The sequence below is a fragment of the Chrysemys picta genome, chromosome 8 (assembly GCF_011386835.1).
Source record: "Chrysemys picta bellii isolate R12L10 chromosome 8, ASM1138683v2, whole genome shotgun sequence".
Classification (NCBI taxonomy): Eukaryota; Metazoa; Chordata; order Testudines; family Emydidae; genus Chrysemys; species Chrysemys picta.
Window position 1 is genome coordinate 20,982,167 of NC_088798.1, and position 23,347 is coordinate 21,005,513.

The 23,347-nt window shown below is 39.8% G+C and overlaps 1 protein-coding gene across 15 annotated transcripts in view; it reads left to right on the forward strand.

Moving 5' to 3' along the window:
• Positions 1-23,347, forward strand: part of LRRC7 (leucine rich repeat containing 7) — a 349,370-nt gene that overhangs the window by 312,580 nt on the left and 13,443 nt on the right. For 9 of the 15 annotated variants that reach the window (XR_010589655.1, XM_008172560.4, XM_008172571.4 and 6 more), the window contains 3 exons: positions 4,731-4,949; positions 6,838-6,930; positions 11,516-11,590. Coding sequence is in view for 12 of the 15 variants with exons in the window: in XM_008172560.4 (XP_008170782.1) it covers positions 4,731-4,949; positions 6,838-6,930; positions 11,516-11,590 (387 nt within the window). In the remaining 3 variants the exon portion in view is untranslated. Of the gene's footprint in view, positions 1-4,690; positions 4,950-6,837; positions 6,931-11,515; positions 11,591-23,347 lie in introns of all 15 variants that reach the window. The other 6 variants (XM_065554030.1, XM_065554028.1, XM_008172566.4 and 3 more) reach the window with 3 other exon arrangements.

The window sequence follows — 23,347 nt, forward strand, 5'->3', positions numbered from 1 at the left end:
ATGTGTGTAACCTATCCATAATAAATCTGATTTCTTCAGTTTGCATGACAGAATATATATCATGTAAATGATCCATACCTGTAGGGCCAGTGTTGACTAGTTACATGGTAACTACCAGGCAATGGTTAATCACAATGTAACTGCAATATGTATGTATTGTACCATGCAACTATGGTAATTACCGTGCAACCATTAACATGGTACAATTACATAGTAAATCATGGTTATTTCTCTCCTCTTAACTATGCAGAGTGCAGATTAAATGCCAGTTGCTTCTGGATCCAAGGTGATCAATTACACAGTATCTGCAGGCAATCACTAGACTATTTCCATTAAAAAGTAGTTTGGTATTTTTGCCCTTGATTTAGAATACCGCTCTGTAAATCTATTCATTTGCTGAAAAACAATCCACTCCTCATTTTAATACTGCTGGAGACCCACTTTTTCTGTGGTGCCTACGAGAAACTAGTTGACGAATTCATCTACATATTTATCTTACGAGTTAACTGCTCATTTATGAGAAAGAAAGAGATTCAGTGTTAGGAGGTAAGATCACTGAAAATGAAGTTGGGGATTGCTCGAGGGGAAGATGAATGAGGTTGAATGAAGGAGGGGAAATGGAAGAAGGATAGTCAGACATAAATCTGGTATATCTGGCCACATGAGCATCACCCCAGTGGCACAGAGCCAGAATACAAGCACCAACATCACCCACTCCCCTCCTTGCAGCTGATATAGGAAACATGGCTAGGGAAAAGGTGTGTGGGCCAGGGCATCCCTTCACCCTGGCTGTTGTATAAGCCCCTTGAGAATCATTTGGTCTATGGTGAATTTGGTGCAAGTTAGTGGTCTATGCCAGTACAAATGACCAATGAACTGCTAGCCTAGAATTAGACTATGCAAAAGTGATTAAAACTGCTGTTTCCCTCCTCTTCTGAATTAAGTGCATGCCTTGGCCATAGCTGAAGAGCTGGTGCTCCGTTTTGTTTTCATTATTTACATCTGTCACTCAACCGTGAGGTGATCCAAGCCAATAAAATAGATATGAAGTTTTTTTGGTGTTGGGCCACAATTTCTGTATGCAAGACCTTTAAGCAGATTTCTTCCTCTGAGTTAGACAGTGCACCTGCTGTGAACTTCTATGAAGGACATCTTCAGATTACATTTGTGCCGTGACTTGAAGCTGATGAGATGCTACTCATTTTCAAGCACACATGATGAATATCTGGTGAAAATCCAAGTACGGAGTCAATGTGGAACTGCACATATATTCTGGCCAGATAACCAGCTTGTGTAAATTGGCATAGCTTCATTAAACAGCTCAGGATCTGGCCAGTTATCATTAAGGCACATTGTTTTGAGTCACTAGATCAGATTTCTCCTTCTGGCTATGTTCTGCCTCTGTGATCTTGGACAAGGCACTGAAGTTCTCTCAGGATCTCAGTTTTCCCTGCTGTAAAAAGGGGATATTAATAATACTCCCCTGTCTCACAAGGCTGTTGAGTGTGAGGCTGAACTCAACAATTTCTGAAAAGTGTTTTCATATCCTCAGGTGGCAGCTGTAATATAAAAGGGAAGGAGGAGGACTTGTTTTGTTTTGTTTTTGCCTACAAAGTAGGAAACAATTTCGTCCGTCACTACCACTTGATGGCTGGAGATTGAGGCACTTTAAATTCTTCTTCGAGTGGTTTTGCATGTCCATTTCACTTCAAGCGCGCACACCCAGTGCACTATTGTTAGAGATTTTACTCTCAGTGGTACCTGTCAGGATGGCGCAAGCATCCTCTCCGACCTCCACAATGCTGTGCAGTGGTATAAAGGGCAGAGCCACCTCTGACCACCTTCAGTTCCTTCTTACTGCCTGTGATGGTTATTGGAACGTTCTATCTTGCTACTGCAATTTCCTTTCTTTTACATTTGTGTACAGTTGGTACTCCTTAATAGTTAATAGCTTTAGTGTTAATATAGTTTTAGTTGTAGGTTTCCTTTATTGGAGTACTTTTTTGGTACTATTTGATGCCTGCTGTTTATGTACACATATCCAGTACCAAGGCATGCCTCAATCACAGGGCTTCAAGCCCTGTGATGCCTTCAAAGAAGCTGATGCCACTTCGTTAGCCGCACTCCAGGTGCCTGAAGGTTCACATCAGACAGGTGCCATATCTGCAGGGACTTTAAACCAAGAACTACAAAGGACAGAGAGATTAGACTAAAATACCTTCTGATAGAAGCAGCCTCATGCCCATTCTCAGCTTCCCCGTTCAGAGGATGTACCGAGCACATCTGCTTCAATCAGGAGTGCTCCTCCCATTTTGGAGGACTCTTTATTTATGCTGGTCTCCCTCTCTGATACTAAGGAGGAGGCACCAGAAAAAGGCATCAAAATACTCAATACCTAGGAGATTGAGATCCCCAGCACTGGAGTCCAGCAAACTTGCCAGCAAAGAAGGTGGGGATCTTTGTAGGCAGGGTCATCAATTCCAGGGCCAGTATTGGCCCTATAGAGACTGATCCCTAAGGTGGCACCATCTGGCTCAGCAGTGCAATCTTTACTGGTTCAGAGCAACAGGAGACTATCCCGATACTATAAACTCCTAAAGCATATGCTGCCGCAAGTGACCTGCTGAGTCTCTCAATTCTTGTTTCACCAGCTGACCAAAAATCTTCTTGCCCTATACAGACAATTGCTAGGCGGGAGGGATAGCTCAGTGGTTTGAGCATTGGCCTGCTAAACCCAGGGTTGTGAGTTCAATCCTTGAGGGGGCCATTTAGGGATCTGGGGCAAAAATCTGTCTGATTGGTCCTGCTTTGAGCAGGGGGTTGGACTAGATGACCTCCTGAGGTCCCTTCCAACCCTGAGATTCTATGATTTGCCATCTATGGTGGCTCAGCATCTGGTTCCGTGGGAACTGCTGCTCACTGGGGTTCCTCCTTGTTCGGTACTGTCAAGAGGCAAACCAATAATATCACCAATGCCCTCTTCTCTGTAGTCCTAGCATGATATCTGGCACCCACAGGAGCAGCTCCTCCTTGGTCAGAGGAATCCAGTTCTTCATTAGAGTTGAAAGTTGGCTCGCATATGCTGTGACTGCATCATGTTAGCCACTGCCTCCCACTGAGCAGTTACCACCCTTGTACCCAGCAGAAACTCCATTTTGGCTGACTGGGAGAGATCCGTGGTTAGGAAGGACATGAGCTCTGGGACCATACCAGCGCCACCTTGAAACCCCTGGGATTTTCCACCTGCCTCCAGGTTGTCTCCACACCCTCCCTGGTCTACTTCATCTAGTAGCCATTGAGATCAGTCCTATGAAGAACAGAAGAAAGCTGCTCCCAGTACCAGGCTCTGTACCAAACAGGAGCAATCTGCTCAGGTGATAGCCCCATATAAGAACTGGAGGAGGCTCCACCTCCTCAAGCGTTGGCTTCCTCTTCCTCATTGCCTGATGAGGCAGTGTTGTCAGAGAGTTCCTCGCCTCCACCAGACAATCATAGGGCTCACCAGGACCATTCCAGTATGTAGGGCTATGTAGAAAGGTTTATGCACCTGTGTCCAAAGAGTCAGAAAAATGTACTTATACTTACGCAATTGGTCCATGATGTCTGACATGCCTATCATAAATTGCTGAGTTTACATACTCTCAAGATGGCCAGTAACATAGGATTGTGATGTTTCATGGAGGTAGTACTATATAAGCATTCCTTGGAGCATTCATTTTACTCATTCCTTTATGGCTAAGTTGCATGCCAATTATTAATAAGCATCAACAGTTCAATCCTGTCATCATAAACAGTATAAAATTGTTTTCAATTAATTTATTTTTAAATGATTTGACTCAAATGTGTATGTAATTTATGTGTATAAACAGAATGTATGTTGAAAAGTAAGCAAGTGTGCAACTTTACCATGTCAAGAATAGAGTAACATACAAACCAAACCCCACATGTTAGAGCAATAAAATTGAAAATGTGACAGATAAGCAGGGATTGAAGACTATTATCAGTGGCCTTTCTCTGATAAAGACAGTAAACAAAACAACACAAGTTCAATATTTTCCATAATTTTGAAAAGTATCAGTCTTTTCAAATTACAAACTACTAGCTCTTTTCAAAAAGTTGATAATATGATTAGTGACATTAGTAAACATAAGGTCATGTAAAAACCACATTCTTTATTGGGACAATGCATTGATACTGAAGAGTATCCACTTGGCTTCTGCTAGCCTGTGACATGATTATAAACAAGCACTGAATTTTCACTATATTATAAAATGTGATTTTTTTAAATAGATAATCCTGAAACAGTGTACAATTTAGGCCAATATTTATATTTGTGATCAATAGAGAATAAGCTCTATTCCAAACTATCCTCAAATTCAGTGCTACCCAATATTTAACATTTTTTAGAATGTGCTTATTTATTTCATCATTATATGTTTTCATTTCATGAGATTTTCTGAGCAGAAACATATAACATGAAATAAGGCATAAAATATTTTTCTTTTATGTATCAGACTCTGTACATTTGATCTCAATTATGGCTCCTAGATTCACTAAATGCAATGGATAAATCCTTGCTGGTTTTAATCACGGTTGTTTCCAACTGTGGTCAAAAGGCAAACCTCTGATATTTATTTAAGAGGTTTGCTTTTACTTGACTGTGTAAGTTGTAATAATTGCTTCTTTTCAGCTTCCTGAATTTCTGGCCTAACGGGTTACGTTACCCACAGGCAGGTAGCCATATCCAGACTTTGATGGGATCTCAAAGCCTACAACATCGGAGTCGAGAGCAGCAATATGAAGGAAACATGAATAAAGTGACCATTCAGCAGTTTCAGTCACCACTGCCAATTCAGATCCCTTCTTCGCAGAGCTCTCGGGCACCTCAGGCGGGACGGTGCTTAATCCAAACCAAAGGGCAGAGGAGTATGGATGGTTATCAGGAGCAGGTGAGAAAATGTGTATCTAAAATAACATGCTGATGAAGCAACATTTGGGTTTTTTTTCCAGTCAGGTAGCAGCTAAATTGTTAGCAGAGTGAGGGGCTACAGGAAGTTGTGATTCTTGGTCTATGTAAGAGTTATTAATTTGCAAGGATTTTGATTAGTGTTTTATGATTGTGTGCACATGCTTAGGCATGTTGATTATGAATGGCAATTACCATATACACAACATTGAGCAATGTGAGTGATTAGTCTGATATTTTATGGAAGGAGCAGAACTTTGAGCCTACTTATATTTGAGTTCCTATGGACAGATTTTAAAGATAACTTTCTGTTTGCAACAGAATCATGATTTTTTCCAAAGCATTTTGGTTTTGTTTTATAGCTGAGTTATTCCACTGAGGTTGCACTTAACATGGTACTAGCAAATTGAATGGACATAAATTGTACTATTGATCATGCCATTTTTCTAAAAGCATTCATTGAAATGTCTCAGGGGTCTTAATCAGCTCCAGTCTTATTATTTGTGCCTGTAGCAATTTGTTTCAATTGGAGAATGTATACCCACTCCCACTCCTGTCCACTTTGTAATTGGGTACTTGAATACTTATAATATTTGGGAACCTAAAAAGCCTACTTACAAACAAACAAGAGATGCATTTAATGACAAATATGGTCCACTTTTTATCAGGAAGGTTGCTGACATTTTCCCCCGATGCACTAATTAAAATGACTGCTTCAGTAACAATAAATGTTCCCATGTTGTGGATAACTGACAGATTTATACATAAATGTATTTTTAAAGTTTTATTCCTGAAAGTACTGCTTAAATTTAAATGTGATGTTTTTACTTAACATTAACTGAAAATCTGAAGTCCAGCACAGTGCAAATTCATATTGATATTTTCCCATTTACTAATGAGAGCTATAACAGGCCTATTATTGCAGTTATGTTAATAATATCATTGTCAAGCTAAGAATTGACACTTTCTGAGGTGGTCCAACTGATCCAGAGTTTTTGGGCCTTTAGGACACAATGCAAGCCAGTCTCTTCTTTCTGGCATTGATTTGAGAGGCAGAGTACCGAGGGATGATGGGGGAATTGATTGGTTGTGGAAGATGATCCTATTTTCTACCACTGAAGAAAGGAGGATTCATGTGCATTTAGATGTGTTTTATTGAACAGTGAATAGGCTCTTAGGTGTGAGGAAGAGTGTGTACTTTAGAAGTCTGAACATTATATAAACAAAACATTGAAGAAAAAGAGCTTTTAAGGAGTAAGACTCAGAGAAATGAGAAACAGCGGTTTTTCAAGTGGCTTCTGCATATTATCACTAGTGAGATCTGGTGCCTCTGGCATTGAGTTGTGGAATTTTTCTAGTGAGCAGTGTCTGTGGATGTCACTCACCCCTACTCCTCCCTCATAGAGGAGGCTGAGGATATAAAATGGGGAGAGGCCCTAGCTAGCCTTCAGTTCCTTTTAAACCACCAAAAGTGCAGTGATCTGAAATGCGGGCACTACGTGTAATAACTTTCCTCATCAGTTTATTTTAATTTTGCCCTTTATGGCTATTTTCTTTTGAGTTAGATTAACAGTTAGTTTGTAAGGTGTTCTTCAGTCAGACAAATAAAGAAGAAATAGTACCTGTCAGGCACAGGTATTGTTTGGATGATCCTCAGAAGTGTGACAGCATATTAAAAACGGTGAAATATCACATTTGTGTACTTCAAAACAACAATTTTAATGGTTTTTAATACTCTGTACAATATAATTCAGAATGTTCAACTCCAATAGTTCACCATAAACCAAAATGTGTCAGGCAGAGACACAGTTGTTTAGAAGATTAGCTTTAATGATGGTGTTCGATTATCTTTCCATATCTTTTTAACATAGTTTTGTGTGAGAATAGAAAAGAATCCTGGCCTTGGATTTAGTATCAGTGGTGGAATAAGTGGACAAGGAAATCCATTCAAACCTTCTGATAAGGTAAGATGTGAATTTCTTACTAATAGTCTTTATTACAGTGAGCCAAACAATGTCCTCAGATAAAGCATGTGAAATTCAATAGAAGTTATGAACATATAGAAATTGGTCCAGGATGTGACTTTTTAAAACAAAAATGGGTATTTTCCTTCTGGTTGATAAATAAAGGTTTAATCAAATAGGCTATTTCCTGTATTGGACTAGTTAATCTTTTCAGGCTGTTTGCCTTTTCCAAAGTACCAACTCCCTTGACTTTTTGTAAGTAGGGTTGCCAATTTTCTAATTCCAGTAAACCGAATACCCTTGCCCCACCCCTGCTCGTTCTCCCCCACCCTCGCTCGTGCTCATTTTCACTGCAAGGCCCAAACAAGCATATTTATTGTTTTGACAGATGTATTATGTTAAGTTCAGGTTTTATTTGTTACAGGATGCTAGAGCTAACAGCAAAATAGTCAAAAAGGGTAATTTAAAAACAAAATAAATTTCACAACGGTTTTCATGATTCTTTCCCTCTCCTCTTCCCATTTTTCGTAACCAGCTCCATGTTTTTTGTTCACTAAAGTTATTGTAATTTTATGTGTGGAATTAGGACCACACATTATCACAGCTGTAATGGGTCTATTAAAGGCCCACTCCTGAAGCCCAAATACAAATCCATACAGCACAACCACAGAAATGCACACCTGTCCAGATACCTATATAAATAAATCTGTAGAAACTGACTCTCACACCTACATGCAGATACACACATGTATTCATGTGTACACATCTAGCGTGCACTAACACATGTACTTCCACATTATTTATTATTACAATTGTTGTTTAGTACCTACAGACCCCAACTAAGATCCGGGCTCCACGGTGGTAGGTGCTGGACGTACACACAAAAAGAGATAATCTGCAACAAAGAGTTTATAATGTAGCTAGACAAAGATGGGGACAAATGTATGATACATTGGCTCTTCTGCAATTACTAGTCAACAACATTTACTTTTTAAGAAATAATACATTTCTTTTAGAGTTCCCTTCTCTTTTAAAAGCTTGTTATGAAATGAATACACACATATTTTATGTCATCAAATTTTTCCCCACAAGCCAGCAAAAGGAATAAAAGTCAGAGAGTTAGGCTGCAAATTTTATTCACACAGGTATACACACATGCGGCGATACACGCACCTCCCTATACAAAGACACAGTCTCTTACACACATACTATGCACTTGCCTACACAGAGACACTTGCTCTTAAATCCTTACATGTTTTTTACTTGAGATCTTTTAAGTGTTTTTAATGCTTCAATCATTATTTGTGTATTTATAATATTTTAAAGGTCATAGTGGGGCTCAACTTCTCTCTCATCATACAATTCCAATAATTTAGATATAAATACTTCATGTACAGTATTTTACTGTATACATGTAAAATCAGTAAACTTATAGCACATCATGCTAAAGAAAATTCATCCTCATAATAATAGATAGTTAAAATAAGATGTGCTGATGGAGTAACACTGTCTCAGAATTGCCAAGATCATCTTGCCTGCTCTGTCCATAATAACCGTAGCCAACAGCAACTCTGAGTGACCTCTCCTTGTCTCAGTTTCCTAATCACCTAGCAGTTATTTTGATGGAGTCCTCAACCCTTTTCCTATGTGCAGTACCTTCTGGATAGTGTTTTTGAAATGGTCTGGCCTCTTTTCCCTCCCCCTTCTGTGTGCTATCCAGAGGTCAGATTCCAAACTAAATCAAGAGGAAGTTTATTTAACCAATCTTTATTTCCAAGTATGACCTATATAAGAGAGAAGAACCAAAGACGCTGGTTAAGATGCTGGTAAGAGCAGAGAAGTAGGGTGTGACCGATAAAGAAAGAATGCAAACAAAATGATTCAGAGGGGGGCCAAAGGAACAGAGAAGTAACTGAGAACATAAAAAATGCCATCCACCCACATAAACATAGGGGAAACTTGATGTCCAGCAGTGAAAGCGGAACAGGCCCAGCAGCAAGGAAGGGAAATACTCACTAAGGGACAATAGGTAGCTCCTCTTCCAGGAGTCCCTGGCACCCATTGGTCAGCTGGGGGTGAGGGGTGCTGAATGGCCAGCATTCCCCAGTTCCCAGAATTTAACCCAGTGTAGGAGGCATGGGTAGCCTCTTACAGCTCTGGTCCAATATCCCACCGTACCCACCTGAACTAGGAATGGGAACCTAGCCTGAGAGATGCTGCTGGTCTAGCCAATCATCTGTTTAGGGTTCAGGAAGGAATTCTTTCTCCCATGGGCCAATTGGCAGAGATCCGGGGAGTTTTTTGCCTTCCTCACAGCACCTTCAAACCACAGTTGGTTAAGTAACTAACTGTGGTGCTGGGATGGAGTTGTTTATTTGTCACAACTTGCACCCGGTTTCCAGCGTGGTTAAGAGAATAAAATGAATGTTTCCCAGAAGTAAAAGATCTGGGATTTTGGTGATGGGCCTTGGGCTCATGTGATAAGGTGAGACCTTGTGGCTTTTGTGGGCCAAGGTCAGACGTTGTGTTCCTTGCATTGTGGCTCACCCTCTGCCCCATCATAGGGTGAGGGTGCTCTGACTCTGAGAGAGCTGAGTCCTGAGAGCTGAGTCCTACCCCCATTATAGGGTAAAGAGACCTGTAACCCCCTCACTGGAACCAATTAAATGCCTAGTATAGGAGAGTATGGGTAATGGGTGGGTAGCGCCCCTCCCCTGTGTTAATGTTTAATAAAAGTTTAGGCCTGCTGCTTAATTCCATGCATGTCTGTCCTCATTTTGCCTCTGTGTCCACGTCAGTGGTGCTGGATAGCAGATCTGTCTCATAAGTATGATGGCATATAGACCAGATGGGTGAACAAATGCAAGCTACACAAGAGAATTCCACCCTCCTTCCTCAGAAAATTTATTGTGCTGACAAAACAGCAATGATGGAAAGGAACCTTGTCTGAGGGTTCAGGAAGGAAGGTGATGAGCTACAAAAGGCCTGTAAACTGCAGTGGAATCACCATCAGGGCCGGCTCCAGGGTTTTGGCCGCCCCAAGCAGCCAAAACAAAACAAAACAAAAAACCCAAAAACAAAAAGCCGCGATCGCGATCTGCGGTGGCAATTCGGCGGAAGGTCCTTCACTCCCAGGCGGAGTGAGGGACTGTCCGCCGAATTGCTGCCGAATACCTGGAAGTGCCACCCCACTACAGAGCGGCCGCCCCAAGCACCTGCTTGAGAAGCTGTGCCTGGAGCCGGCCCTGATCACCATGGACTAAAATGATGATGAAAAAAATGTAATTTTTTGGTACTGACAACATGAAACCCAGAAGTTAAGACTATCCTCTTCCTAAAATCTTACAGTTCAAAGAGACACATAGAAAACAGGATACACAGTAAACAGGGCTGAGGATAACAGTGAAGAGATTGTGTTTCATGGTGTGTTTTTATGTGAAATGTTCAAAATGTGATGATCACCCAGAAATTATATTTCAGTTCTTAGTTTGTTCCCTATACTTTCCTGAAATACTGGAACTAAAAACACTCTTTTCCATTTAATTTTGCCATCTTTAAAGTTGTTCATTTCTGAGACATAGGACTAAAAGAAATGCTTATGTAATGAGACTGGTGGCCAATAAATCAGAAAAGGCATGCTTTTCAGCATAATGCTTTTTTCCCCATCTAGGTAAAATAAATAAGCATCCTGCATAAATTAGAGTGTAACTAACAAGCTCTTGCTTCATTTTCCTCCCAATAAACCCATTCCTCTTGCTTATATCCAGAAATGATGAAAACGTTAGAATCTTAGCTACAAATGACCCCTAACTAATTAAATTGATATCAGGAGAGAAACACCAAGAGAGCACAATACAGAGGTGCTGTAACTTGGGACTGCTGCTTAGCTACTTATAAAGTTTTAGCTTTAAAGCATTAACAGGATTATATAAAGCCTTCAGATCAGCAAACAACAGGCAGTTGGACAGATTTCAGGAAATGATTGTACTGGTCTCTTACAGGATGTTTAGCAAGCATCAGTACTTTAAAGTTCTTTATGAAAGCTTCTGTAATGCATGCAGTCAGGTACTTGCTTGATAAAACAATATTTCACTGAAGTAACAGTCTATAATCACTGGTCTACTTCTGTTCATAAAGCTTTTAAACTTGTAATAGGTAAAATTATCAATCAGAGAAACAGTTCTAACACATGTTTGAAGGGTGCATGCGATAATTGGGGTCAAATCTACAGGGTATATTCAGAAAAGCTGAGTACTGGAGGGATTCCAGATGATTTAAAATAAAAAAGTTTCTATAATGCATATATAGTTCAACACCATGCTTCTGGAGCTGGACAAATCACTCTTAATAACTGGTTCAAGTAGGCATATTTCTAAATTATTATTGCATGGTGACTGGCAGTTTTTCTGCTGTTGCACAACATCAAATCTTTTTAAATCTCAATGAATGTGACCTTTTAGAAACTGAGCTACATAGAACATAGGGTCATTGCTGAAGTTCCTCCATTTTTAATACAAAATATCAAACGAACCTTTAGCTAGTGCTTGGTAATAGAATCCTAACCTCTGTTACTTCTGACTTATAGGGTATCTTTGTTACTAGGGTTCAGCCTGATGGACCAGCATCCAGCCTGCTCCAGCCTGGTGATAAGATCCTTAAGGTAAGAGGGAACTATGTTTTTTGTTTAGTTTGTAATTTGAATTTAGTTCTAGATCAAATTTGCACAATATACAAGTAATTTTTTTCCTCACTGCCAATTAGTTTAGACTATTTCCCAATTTTTGTTAGCTAATTTAGTTTATTAATTTAGTTTATAATTAATTCATAGTACTTTATTTAGAGGTAGGCATTTCTCTTCCCTTTCTCAGAGGGAATGGGAACAAAGCAGTGTGGAAGGGATGGGAAACATGAAGAAAGGAGACAACTTGTCTCAGTGGCATGCACCACCTTCCTGAGAGCTGAAGAAACCCTCCTGGAGAAATCTCTGAGATCAGAGCGTGGTGTTACACAGTAGTGGGGCATGAGGTCCAAGCAGCATTCATTCTTCTCTGTGGCTTCTGCTTCCTCAGAGGATGTAGTGTTCAGGCACAGGAGGGAAGAGCTAATGGCAACATAGAGGAGGCTACTAGACCCTGCAGAGAGTGGTTCAGAGAGAAAGTCTGTTGCCAGGATTGACTCAGGCTCTATAGGCTTATGCTCTGGATCCACAGGGTCTGAAACTGTGACCTTTCTACCTCCCATAGACCCCAGTCTGCTCCTTTTTGAAATGAGCCTGTGGCATCAAGATGAACCTGGTAGAGAGTTTTTTCCCCATCGTTTTTGTCCTCCCATGTACTTTTCAGAGAGGGGAGTATTGGGCTCTTCTTTATGTACAGTGAGGTGCCCATCTTGTTACCTCTGTCTATGTGCAATGCACATACTCCAGTAATCAGTTCCGGAGAACAGACTGACCAAAAATAAAGACTGGTCCTCCACACAGTTCTCTCACACAGGTAAAACCCTGGAAAAAATAAATGTGCTTTGCATCAAGATCAACAGATTCCAGCTCTGTTAAACTAACAGGATAATACACTCCAAAGGAAAGGGATCTTCACTGGGAATGCCCTTTCACCCTGCCCTGCAGAGTTGAAATCAGGGATCTATTAGCAGGAGTATGATCTCAAGCTCTCGGGATAATGTGGGTAAGGATCTGTAAAGGACCCAAACTACATATAAACCCATACTTCGAATGGCAACAGATATAACAGTCCCATTTATTGTCTTTAAATGCAAAGCCAACAATAGAGCTACTCTGAGATGATAAAAAGCAGTTTTCCCTACAACTTTCTAAAATTATGTTTACTTCTTTTAGTCACTATTAGTGTATGCAATATTTTTTTACCTCAACAATTGTGCTGCTGTATAAACAAATAACATTATGCTATTTCAGTGTTATTCCTTTGCTTGTTTCTTGTACGTGAATGAAAGCAAGAATTTGAACATTTTATTAAGTGATTGACAACTCAAATCATGTTTATGATTTTCACATTTTCTTCCAGTATAAGCCCAAATTTCTCTGCAGTCACATTTTCACAAAGAAATGTGACTGCAGTACTTTGTCTCTCCTTCACTGTGTGAATACCTTTGAAATACTCTCACCAGAAGAACTGACTTCCCTTGTGCTGAAGAACAAAAACATTTGAATGGCCTCAGAAGAAACCTGGGGCCTTTTTTGTCAATTGATTTCAAATGAAAGCTCTACATTTTAGGATGGACTATTTAAATCAAGTCCCCTGGTGTAATCTAGGCAAAGGCAAGGCAAGCTGCCCTGACAGCATTTTAGAAATTCTCCACTGGTGGAAGATCAAGATTTCCCACTCAGAAGTAATGGCAAATAACTATATTTTTTCCAAAAAAGATGCTTTTCTACAGAATCCTGGAAACCATTATTTTTACCTGGAAAATGTATTGTCACTATAAATGGTATTTTCAGGCAGAGTGAGTATGTGAGTGAGGGAAGAGTGATTCTAGCTGTGCAAAAGGTTCATAGGAGACTTTGAACCCTCTTGAACTTATCCTAGAGTTGAGGTGCATTGCATTTTGCAAACTTCTATAGTGGGGCAATCTGCAGTTACACTACTGTATCATACCCGTGCCCCTGTTCTCCCAGGTCACCTTGCACTAGAAAGAGTCTCATTGACTTCAACAAGCTTTGAATCAGGCCTTCATTGTTGCTAATTTGTTTGCAGTTAACATACATCTATATGAACTAATTTATTAATGTTACATTATATTACTTGAAAGTGTTCCCAGAGAGCAATGAATTAAAGAAATCAGCTAACAAATCTAAATTAAGTGTTTTAAATAAGAGACAGCTAGAATTATAAAGCAGAACATTGAAGGTAGGTTAAGTAAAGCAAACAAACAAAGAATAGTACAAAAAATAATGAGGTAAGAATGTTGTCTAAAGTTGCAAGCAATGTGCAGAAACTGTGGGAGTATTCCTGATAGAATCCTTTGTAATTTGTACTGTTTTATACAAGTGTAGATGATAGATTCTACTATTCTGTACATTATATAATTTTTATCTAGCGTTTACAGTTCAGACCTAGTTTAATTTCATAGTTGTCATGTTATCTCAAGTGATTTTTCATGTCATACAACAGGGACATTTGTTGACAAGCACTCACAGTATAACATGTGAATGGCATTGAGTTATCTACCATTAACAGTGACATTAGCATGTGTCACTGCTGTAATAAATTGTTCTGTACTTCCTACATTGTAGCCTGATAATTGCAGAAGTTCAGTAATTTGACCGACCCCATGAGAGATAATTTCTGGAAATGCCCTTGTCACTAGGTTGACTCAGTGCTCTTTAGAATCAAAGCAACTGAGATCAAGAGATGCAAAGGAATGCTGGAGGTATAACAGCAGCAATACATAATTGCATGGGATGTCTGCTTTCCATTTTAAATTCTTTGGAATTTTTCTGTTAATCTGGTCTGTACTCTTTCACTTATACAGCAACAGGCAGGAGTCTTCATGATATAATTAAATACAAGAAAGACAAAACATATTTATTCCAAATAGATGACCAGTATTAATAATAAATTTACCTGCAACTTTTGGAACTGCATTCTCTCTCTTTAATGCTGTCCATACTGCAAGAGTGAATGCACTGTAACTGAAAAACAGTACAGATGGTTTACCTACCAACCTAATTTATTATAGCTTTTATACTTCTGATCTCATTTGAATAGTGACACTCAATTAGTTATGATTACTTTGTTGTTGAGAGGAAAAACAGGTTAGAGGAAAATATTTATTGTACCTAGTAGACTGCGAGGTCTAACAACATGATTCATGGTGGTAGCTTAGAGCCAGTTTTGCCTGTGAACACCTTTCAGTTATCATAGGTAACTGAAAAACAGCTTCAAGTGAAAAACAATTAAAGAAGCGCAACTGTCTCCTGTTAGTGAACTACTTTAGCAAAGTTTATCCAGTTAATAAAATAGGATTGCATTTGACCTGTATGTAGAAATGTGGAGAGAAGAGGAAGCACACAAGCAGTCTTTCCTTCCGCACGTGTGCACCCTTAAAAGGTGTGGGAAGAAAGTGATGCTCAGCTCTCCCTCTCCTCTGTGCAGTGCTTGGCAAAGCTGGCTAGATGTGTCAGAGGAGTAAACTGAACTTCATGAAGAGGCATAGCAGCAGTCACAGTACCTGCCTCTACCTGGTTGGTTCCACCACTGGGGGAGTGTCTTTCAGGCACAACTAAGTCAAGGGAGTTTACATTGCTGTTTTGTTCTGAAGAGTGACTTTCTAAAAATGGCATCACGGCATTCCAGGTTTGTTTCTCACAGGTTCCATATCAAATGTAATATATTTTTTCTGACTACCAAACTCAAACTGGGAAGTAAGCAAGGTTTTACTTTTGTACATTATCACCATTAACAGACACACACTAGGCAAATTATGTCCTCAGTTACCCTTGTGCAACCCTACTGTCTTCCAATTATACCTTCGCTTCTATCTGTACAATGCCACTGAAGGCTAATGGGGTTGTGCCGAAGTCAGTGAGTGATCTGACCTGCAGAACCTCTATTACTGATAATGGTGTGCAAGGATGAGAGAGAACCCAGCTTGTGCCTCAGAGTCCAGGTAAATTTGCGGAATTGGCAAAGTATAATCTGTTTACTTTTATACAGAGCAAATTCAATTTGGAATCAGTGAGACAGTAAACATGGAACTCCATATGCCAATTTTTTCAGAATAACTTTTCAGAGTAGAACTGCACATTTAGAAACTGAGTTTTAAAAACCACGATAGTGATTTGGAAATAATGATTATCAATCTTAAATCAAAATGTTTGTCATCAATTTAAGGTAGCATAAATTCCTTATTCACACAGTAAATCAGCAAGTTGCAGTAGTACTCATTGTCTTGCCTCTGATAACGTTTACAATGTAGTTTAAAATTATGGAAATAATAACCTGAATATCTAAATAATCTTAAAATTATTGGGTATATAAACTCAATGGTTAATAACTTGACATAAACAATTTTAAGTACAGTATTCCATGACCTGTATTTCTTTATCTGTCTCCTTAATCATTTTATGATGTTTCCTTTAAGACCAACATACAATTGGAATATTTTGTTCAGAAAAGTTTGAAAGTATCCAGGTGATTGTGTAGGATATGTGACCTGTCCAGACATAAATATCTACAGCTTTCAGAGCTGTACAAGCACAAGAAGGAAGCAGATCTTGGCACCACAGCAGCCTGGCCTATTCAGAGTCAGACTGTTGCAGATGCTCCAGAAGAACCAGGTCCATATTGACATGTTAAAAAATAAGCTGGGAGATTTCATGCAGTTATGTGCCCTCCCTTCATGCACCCACAGGTTATGTTTCGGGGCATTAGTTCTTCTCTTTATGGCCATTCACCTCTAGTAGTGTTGGAGTAGGTCTCCTGCAAGTGTGGGGACAGATTGGATCCAAGCCAAACTATGAACCAAGATTTTGTTTTTTAAAAACAAAAGGTATTATTGGATGAAATCTGTTTCTATGTTCTGATCTCACCCCAGTTACCAGTTTGGATCTTTTTAAGGGCTCCTCCCTTCTTCTCCAGTTATAGAAAGGTGTTGTTGGGAAAGGATAGGAAAAGCTCCTGCCTCATCACCCTTATAGCCTTACCCCAGTCACCCGTCATTTTTTACTTTGTCAGCTGAATGGTCCTTTCCTCCCTTCCCTGTTTATAGCTGGTCAAAAAACAAGACATTATTTTCATGAAAATTTCACCATATTTATGTTGACATTCCAAAATTTAAAATTTTTTAACCAGTTCTATTCCTGGACAACATATAGAACAGAGCTGTCAGCTAGAAAAGGCCCAAACTGCACTTTGCAGAGTGACACCTGGTGACTCTATTATTTGGATTACAGAAATGTCAAGAGCAACCCAAACCCAAGATTGAGGTCCTGTTTTGCTAAGCACTATATACACAGTAAAATTAATAAATAATCCTTATCCTGAAGAGCGCAGACTCTAATAGGCAAAGGCAGACAAAGTATTACCAGCCCTCTTTCACAAATAAGGAATTAAGTCTGGTTAAGTGACTTGCCTGTGATCACAGACAGGAATTGAACCCGGATTCCCAATCCAATATCTTAACCACAAGACCAACTTGCTTCCTCACAGTGAAATGCTGGTGGATTCTCGGAACATGCTCATTCTTAGTAGCCCTATTGTCACTTATAGCTAACTCGCTGTGTCAAATCTGAGATATAAATGTTTCTTACTGTAGGTTGTGCATTTCAAGATCTATATAAAGATAGATATGCACCCAACCCTTCTGTGCACAAAATTCTCAGTGCTTAAACTGGAGTCCTGCATGTAGAGGGCTTGCTGGATTGGACTCATACACTTAGGTCCAGATTCACAAAGGGATTAAAGTGCCTAACTGCCACTAACTGCTTAATTCCAACATTTAGCTACCACTGGCATTCACCACTTAGCTGCTGCCTAATTCTGTAGGCCTCTAAGTCTAGCTTTCTGCCAGTATAGGCACCTAAACATCTGCTGCTGAGCATGCGCACAGCTGCCTCAGTGCTGATCCCAGTTGCCTAGCTCATGCCTAAGCCTTGGTGGAATTGTAAAACTAGGCATTGCCCTACCTTTGTCACATGCAGGGCCTGATCTGGCAGATGTAGTCGAAGGCCAGAGGAGGAAGTGATGGTCATACCTTTAAAATCTTTAGCTGAGTGGTTAGCACAGTCACCCCGGATATGGGTGACCCAAATTCAATTCTCTGTTCTAATCTCTATTTAATTGGTTATACAAAATGGAACAATTTCAACAGGAGAGACGGAGAGACACCCCATAATAGCCCATAGCTCAGTGATTAGAGCACTCTTCTGAGGGGTTCAAATTCCTGCTCCACATCAGACAGAAGGAGGAATTGAACCACGTCTTGATTGACTGCTATAACCACTAGGCAAAAGGTAATAAAGTGGGGGGAAGCACCAGCACCACTATTTGTTTGTTTGTTTGTTTTCAAGAAAGGGGTTAGGCACCTAACTCCAAGAGAGGGTTCATAGCTGTTAATCCTGAGCAGAGATAGGCATCTCCCTTTGGCCTGGATTTAGGCAGCTAAATTCCTTTGAGGAGTGGAGCTTAAACTGCACCTGTCTCCTCAGCATTTCCTACTGGCTTTGTGAGGCAGCTCCCTGTTCAGAGTGCTGGCTTTTGTGAATCCCATTCTTAGGCACCTAACTCTCCCCATACCTGGGCACCTAACTCCGGACTATGAATTCCACAGTGTGGCACACCACCTAAGCATCACAGTACTGAGCATTGCAAGGCCTAAGTCTCTTTGTGACTAGCCCTTTGGAGAGAGAGCAAGTGGGTGAGATAATATCTTTTATTGGACCCACTTCTGATGGTGGAGGACAAGTTTTTGAGCTTCACAAAGCTCTTCCTCAGGTCAGGTCTGCCGGGAATAGCTCTGTGAAGCTCAAAGGCTTATCCCTTTCACCAATAAAAGTTGGTGCAATAAAAGATGTTGCCCCACTCACCTTGTTCTCTCTCATATGCTGGGACCAACACAACCACAAGAACTTTACCCCTTAAGGTCATATTCTGCCACCCGTTTTCATGTAGAGTAGTACTGCATTACTTAAGTAGCGAGAAGTAAGCTACGACTCAGGATTAGAAAGCATGGTGGATTCTAGCCCTTCCTGAGTAATTTCTTACTGCTACACTGTAATCATTGTTTATAATTTTAACAAAAAAGTACAGATATTAGATTAAGCCAACTTTACCTAAACTATACTGCTCATCATTAAGTTCCAAAAATAGGAATACAGAAAATCAAATCCAAATTATGTTAGATGCATATTTTGTTTTCCCTCAGTTTCAACAGATTTTGTTAATTGATTGTAGCTATCTGAATGTAAGAGAAGTTAGTTCAATTCGTTAGAAATTCACTTTATACCATGCCGTCTGCTGTAATTTTATTAAAATGGATTGAGGGCAATAGAAATTAAACTGTGCTTTAGTCTGCAGGTAAGGCAAAGTGTCCTTTTAATTTTTTTAAACATCAATAATTAGCTATCATCCAAAATAGCTTAAAGAAATAATTGCTGTGGCTTCTGAATTTTCCAAAATATTTATTGATTTAATATTGCTGCCCTTTTAAAAGCTGACTTTGTTTTAGTGGATCAGTGATAAAAACTTGTACTGACACAAAAAACACTGGAGAAAATAATACACTGACTACAATGTGAATCTATGCAAAGTTGATTGACTCAGCCCACTCATACATCCCTAAATCTGCACCTAATTAATGGCAGTGCTCTCAAAGTCAGTTTCATTATCTGAAATATGAACTCATTCAACAAAGTAGTGTGGAGCAAGAATGGAATGGTCAATGCTTCCTTCATTTTCTAACATGATATACTTACCCTGTATTATTCTTAAAGAATGTTTTATTGTTCTGGGTTGGGGGTTTTTTGTGGGGTGCCGCAGGCACCTTGGTAGGAGAAAAGGTACGCATTAAAAATGTGAGGGCCTGGTACTTACCTATTTGGATTTTCCCCATGTAGCTAAGGAAATTGCAATTTCTTAGTTATGCAGTTTCCTCCTCTTGTGTTCTTCCATTAGGAGAATAGTTCTTCCATTATCCCCAGGCAAAACTCGAAGAAAGTTTGGTCCTCAAAATGTTGCGGAACTCTTCTTCCTCTGCACTGCCACCAGACATCTTCCCTCCCATTCCCCCAGCCCCATATTTCCCGAATTCAATTTAATCTCACATTGGCCAATGCCCCTCCTAATCTCTCCGTGGAGGAGAAGAGAGGGAGGATTCGCAGGACAGAGGAGGAGCCCTTGAAAGTTAACATAAATGAGTTTGGCTCGCAGGGTTGGTGTGGGGAGGGGCATACTGTAGGAAGTAGCCAGCCTGCCCCTTTCAGAACTGCAGGGGCCCAACCACAAAGAGCATCTGCAAAGAGGCTTCTACCAGGATGTGGAAGGATAGGTAGGGGAGTATGGTGCAGAGACAGCACTCTTCCACATCCTGTAGGTCAAGTATCTGGAATCTGCTACCATTCACTGATAGAAGTGGAGTATAGTGTTGTACTCTGACTGGAAGGAAGGGTTGAGAGTGACATACAGACATGAATACTCTCTCAAGGAGCTGAAGAGAACTTCATTGCAGTAATACAGAATTGGTCACTTTTTTTTTTATGCTTCTTACCTTCCCCAGGGCAGGACTCTCCATAGCCTCCCACACTAGCCCCTTTTAGTCTTCTCCAACTATTCAAACATGCACTCATTACAAGGGGGAAATTCTCCTAGCCACATTGAAGGGCCCAGGCATCACCCCACCACCAACTGCATCTCTCCCTCTCTTTTTCTGAGTCAGCTCTCCTTCCTCTACCCATTTTCATAGAAATGTAGGACTGGAAGAGATCTCAATGGGTCATCTAGTCCTGCCTCAGTGCAGAGGACTGGACTAAGTATTACCTAGATCATCCCTGACAGATGTTTGCCTAACCTGCTCTTTAAAACCTTGAGGGACAGAGATTCCGCAACCTCCCTAGGTAATTTGTTCCAGTACTTAACTACTCTGACAGTTAGGAAGTGTTTCCTAGTCTAACCTAAATCTTCCTTGCTGCAATTTAAACCCATTACTACTTGTTCTGAACATCTTTCCCAGTGCTTCAGTTTGGAACTGTACCTTCCAATTTAACTTTCTAGTTGAATAAAACAGTCAGATTAACATTGTTTTAAACATGCTTCTAGGACATAAACTTCTCCTCAGGAATAAGTGTGGAACCATACCAGAAATGAAGAACACTTAGGGTACATCTACACTACAGGGGGGAGTAGATTTAAGATACGCAAATTCAGCTACGTGAATAGCGTAGCTGAATTCGACGTATCGCAGCCGACTTACCCCGCTGTGAGGACGGTGGCAAAATCGATTTCTGCGGCTTTCTGTCGACGGCGCTTACTCCCACCTCCGCTGGTGGAGTAAGAGTGTCGATTCGGGGATTGATTGTCGCGTCCCGTTGGGGTCCCCGAGAGGTCAATTTCTACCCGCCGATTCAGGCGGGTAGTGTAGACCTAGCCTTATTAGCTGAAATAGATGGAGATGCAGGAAGCAGCAGCTAGTAGCAAAATGACCACTTTAGGGCTACAGGTACTTCTCTCTGCCAAATTTAAAGAGTGAGACCAACAGAAGGCATTTTGGAAAAAGGTTCCACTAGAGAATAACATGGAAGTTAAAATGGAAGTCTTTTCTAGGGGAGGAGAAAGTTGTGTGTGCTGTGACTGAACATATGGCCTTGTTCTTCCCTGGCTCTCCGGTAGCATGGGGTACAAAAAATTGTTATTGTAGTATTAGTATTTGGCTTGAATAGCACAAAATGAGCTTTCTTTGCTCATTTCCATCCCCAGGAATTGATTGAAATCAGAGTTGCTAAAAAACAAACAAAAAACATGCTCTGGGTGGCAAAGTTGAGAAACATCTGAAAATGTGGAAGTGTTTGGATCTGTGGTATTGTTTCAATCCATTGTACAATCAGCTTCCAAGTCCAAACTTTAGATTGGAATGGGGATATAGGCTTCCCCAGAGTTTGGAGGTGTTTGCATTGGGATATTAGGTTTGGGCCCACCTGGGCCTAATTCTTCACTGCCTTATTTATATACATTTGTGCAGAAACTGAAAACTACTCTCTGGGTATGGTTTTTCAGTAAGTTGTATACCCACCTTATAGTAATTTTATCTAGGCCGCGTTTCCCTTGTTTGCTTATGAGGATGTTATGTGGGACTGTGTCAGAAGCCTTACTAAAATCAAGTTATATCACATCTGTTGCTTCTCCCCAATCCACTAGGTCTGTAAGTCTGTCAGAGGACATAATAGGTACTGTGTTTGCTTTCTCCAGTCATCTGGCACTTCACTCATCGTCCATAAATTCTTGAAGACAATCACTAATGGTTCCAACATAGCTTCTGCTAGTTCCTTAAGTACTCTGGGTGAATTTCATCAGGCCCTGCTGACTTGAATACATCTTGTAAAAAGCTGCATTATTATCCTAAAACCACAGAAAGTTTAGTGGGTTTATAGTCTTTTTAAGATGCAATTAACAGTATGAAATTATTCTGGAGTTTTTGTACTCTCAGATTATCAATAAAGTTCAACTGAAATAAATTGAAAATGTAATTCAGGGATTTTAACGGGTTGGTTTTGTCTGTTTTAAAGCCATGAAGATATTTATTGTTTATTGTTATAAAGAAGTCACTGAAATGAGGATAAAAGATGTACTAATTATTGTATTAGGTTAAGAATAATTTGTCATATTCACAGTGAACACAATAACAGAATTCTCTGGTTGTTATTAATTCATAGCTGAATATGACTGTTCAAACTTTAAGACCAGATAGTTTTCTTATGGTTTTGATATGGAGAGTCCTGGGACTCAAGACATCTGTGTTCCATTCCCAGTTCTGCATCAGACTTCTTTAACTAAGTAAGGGTTGGTCTACACTGGAAACTTACATCAGCATAGCCCCCAGCGTAAACTGCATTAGGTCAATGAAAGAATTCTTTTGTTGACCTACCTACTGTCAGGGAAGTGAATTACCTACACTGATGGGAGAATCCCTCCCATCGGCATAGGCAGTGTCTACACTGAAGTGCTACAGTGGTTCTGTTGTAACGGTTTATGTGTAGACATACCCGTTGTCACTTAAACATTTTGTATGCCAATATCATCACTTATAAAAGGGGATATTAATACAGATATCACATGGAACTATTGTGAGGTTTAATTCATTAATGTTTGTAAAGTGCTTTAAGAGCCTCAGGTAGAAGGTGCTGTATTGATGCCAAGTGTTAATTATTTGGAGGATGAAAAGTCATTTGTTTCTGTAGCTTCCTTTTGGCCTCTTTGTGGAACATTAAACTATATCTCATTATCAACCAGAACTCTCATATCTTTCTTCTGTCACTCATAAACTCATAGATAATTTAACTGCTTATCAGGTAAGAAACATTTATATTGTTATAAAAAATGGCAGGAATTTTAATAGATCGTTTTAGAGATGAATAACTATACTGTACAAGTCCAGAAAACATGACAAGAAAAATATCTAGTTATTTCAGATAACTTTTGCTTTCATATGTTCATGTCCTTCAAATCCAGCAACATCAACATAGAGTATTATTTTCAGAAAGCAGCAGGCAGACAATTTTCATGTTATTTATATGAGAAAATGCAGAATATGACTTTCCCCTGTAAAAAAGTAAAAATAAAAAATAATGCCTCAGTTCTTCCCCCTTACATACATTGAATAGTATCTTATTCTACAAGTAGGACCATTTACTTCGGTGGAACTACTCCAAAGGTCTAATGGTGGCAGAACCTTG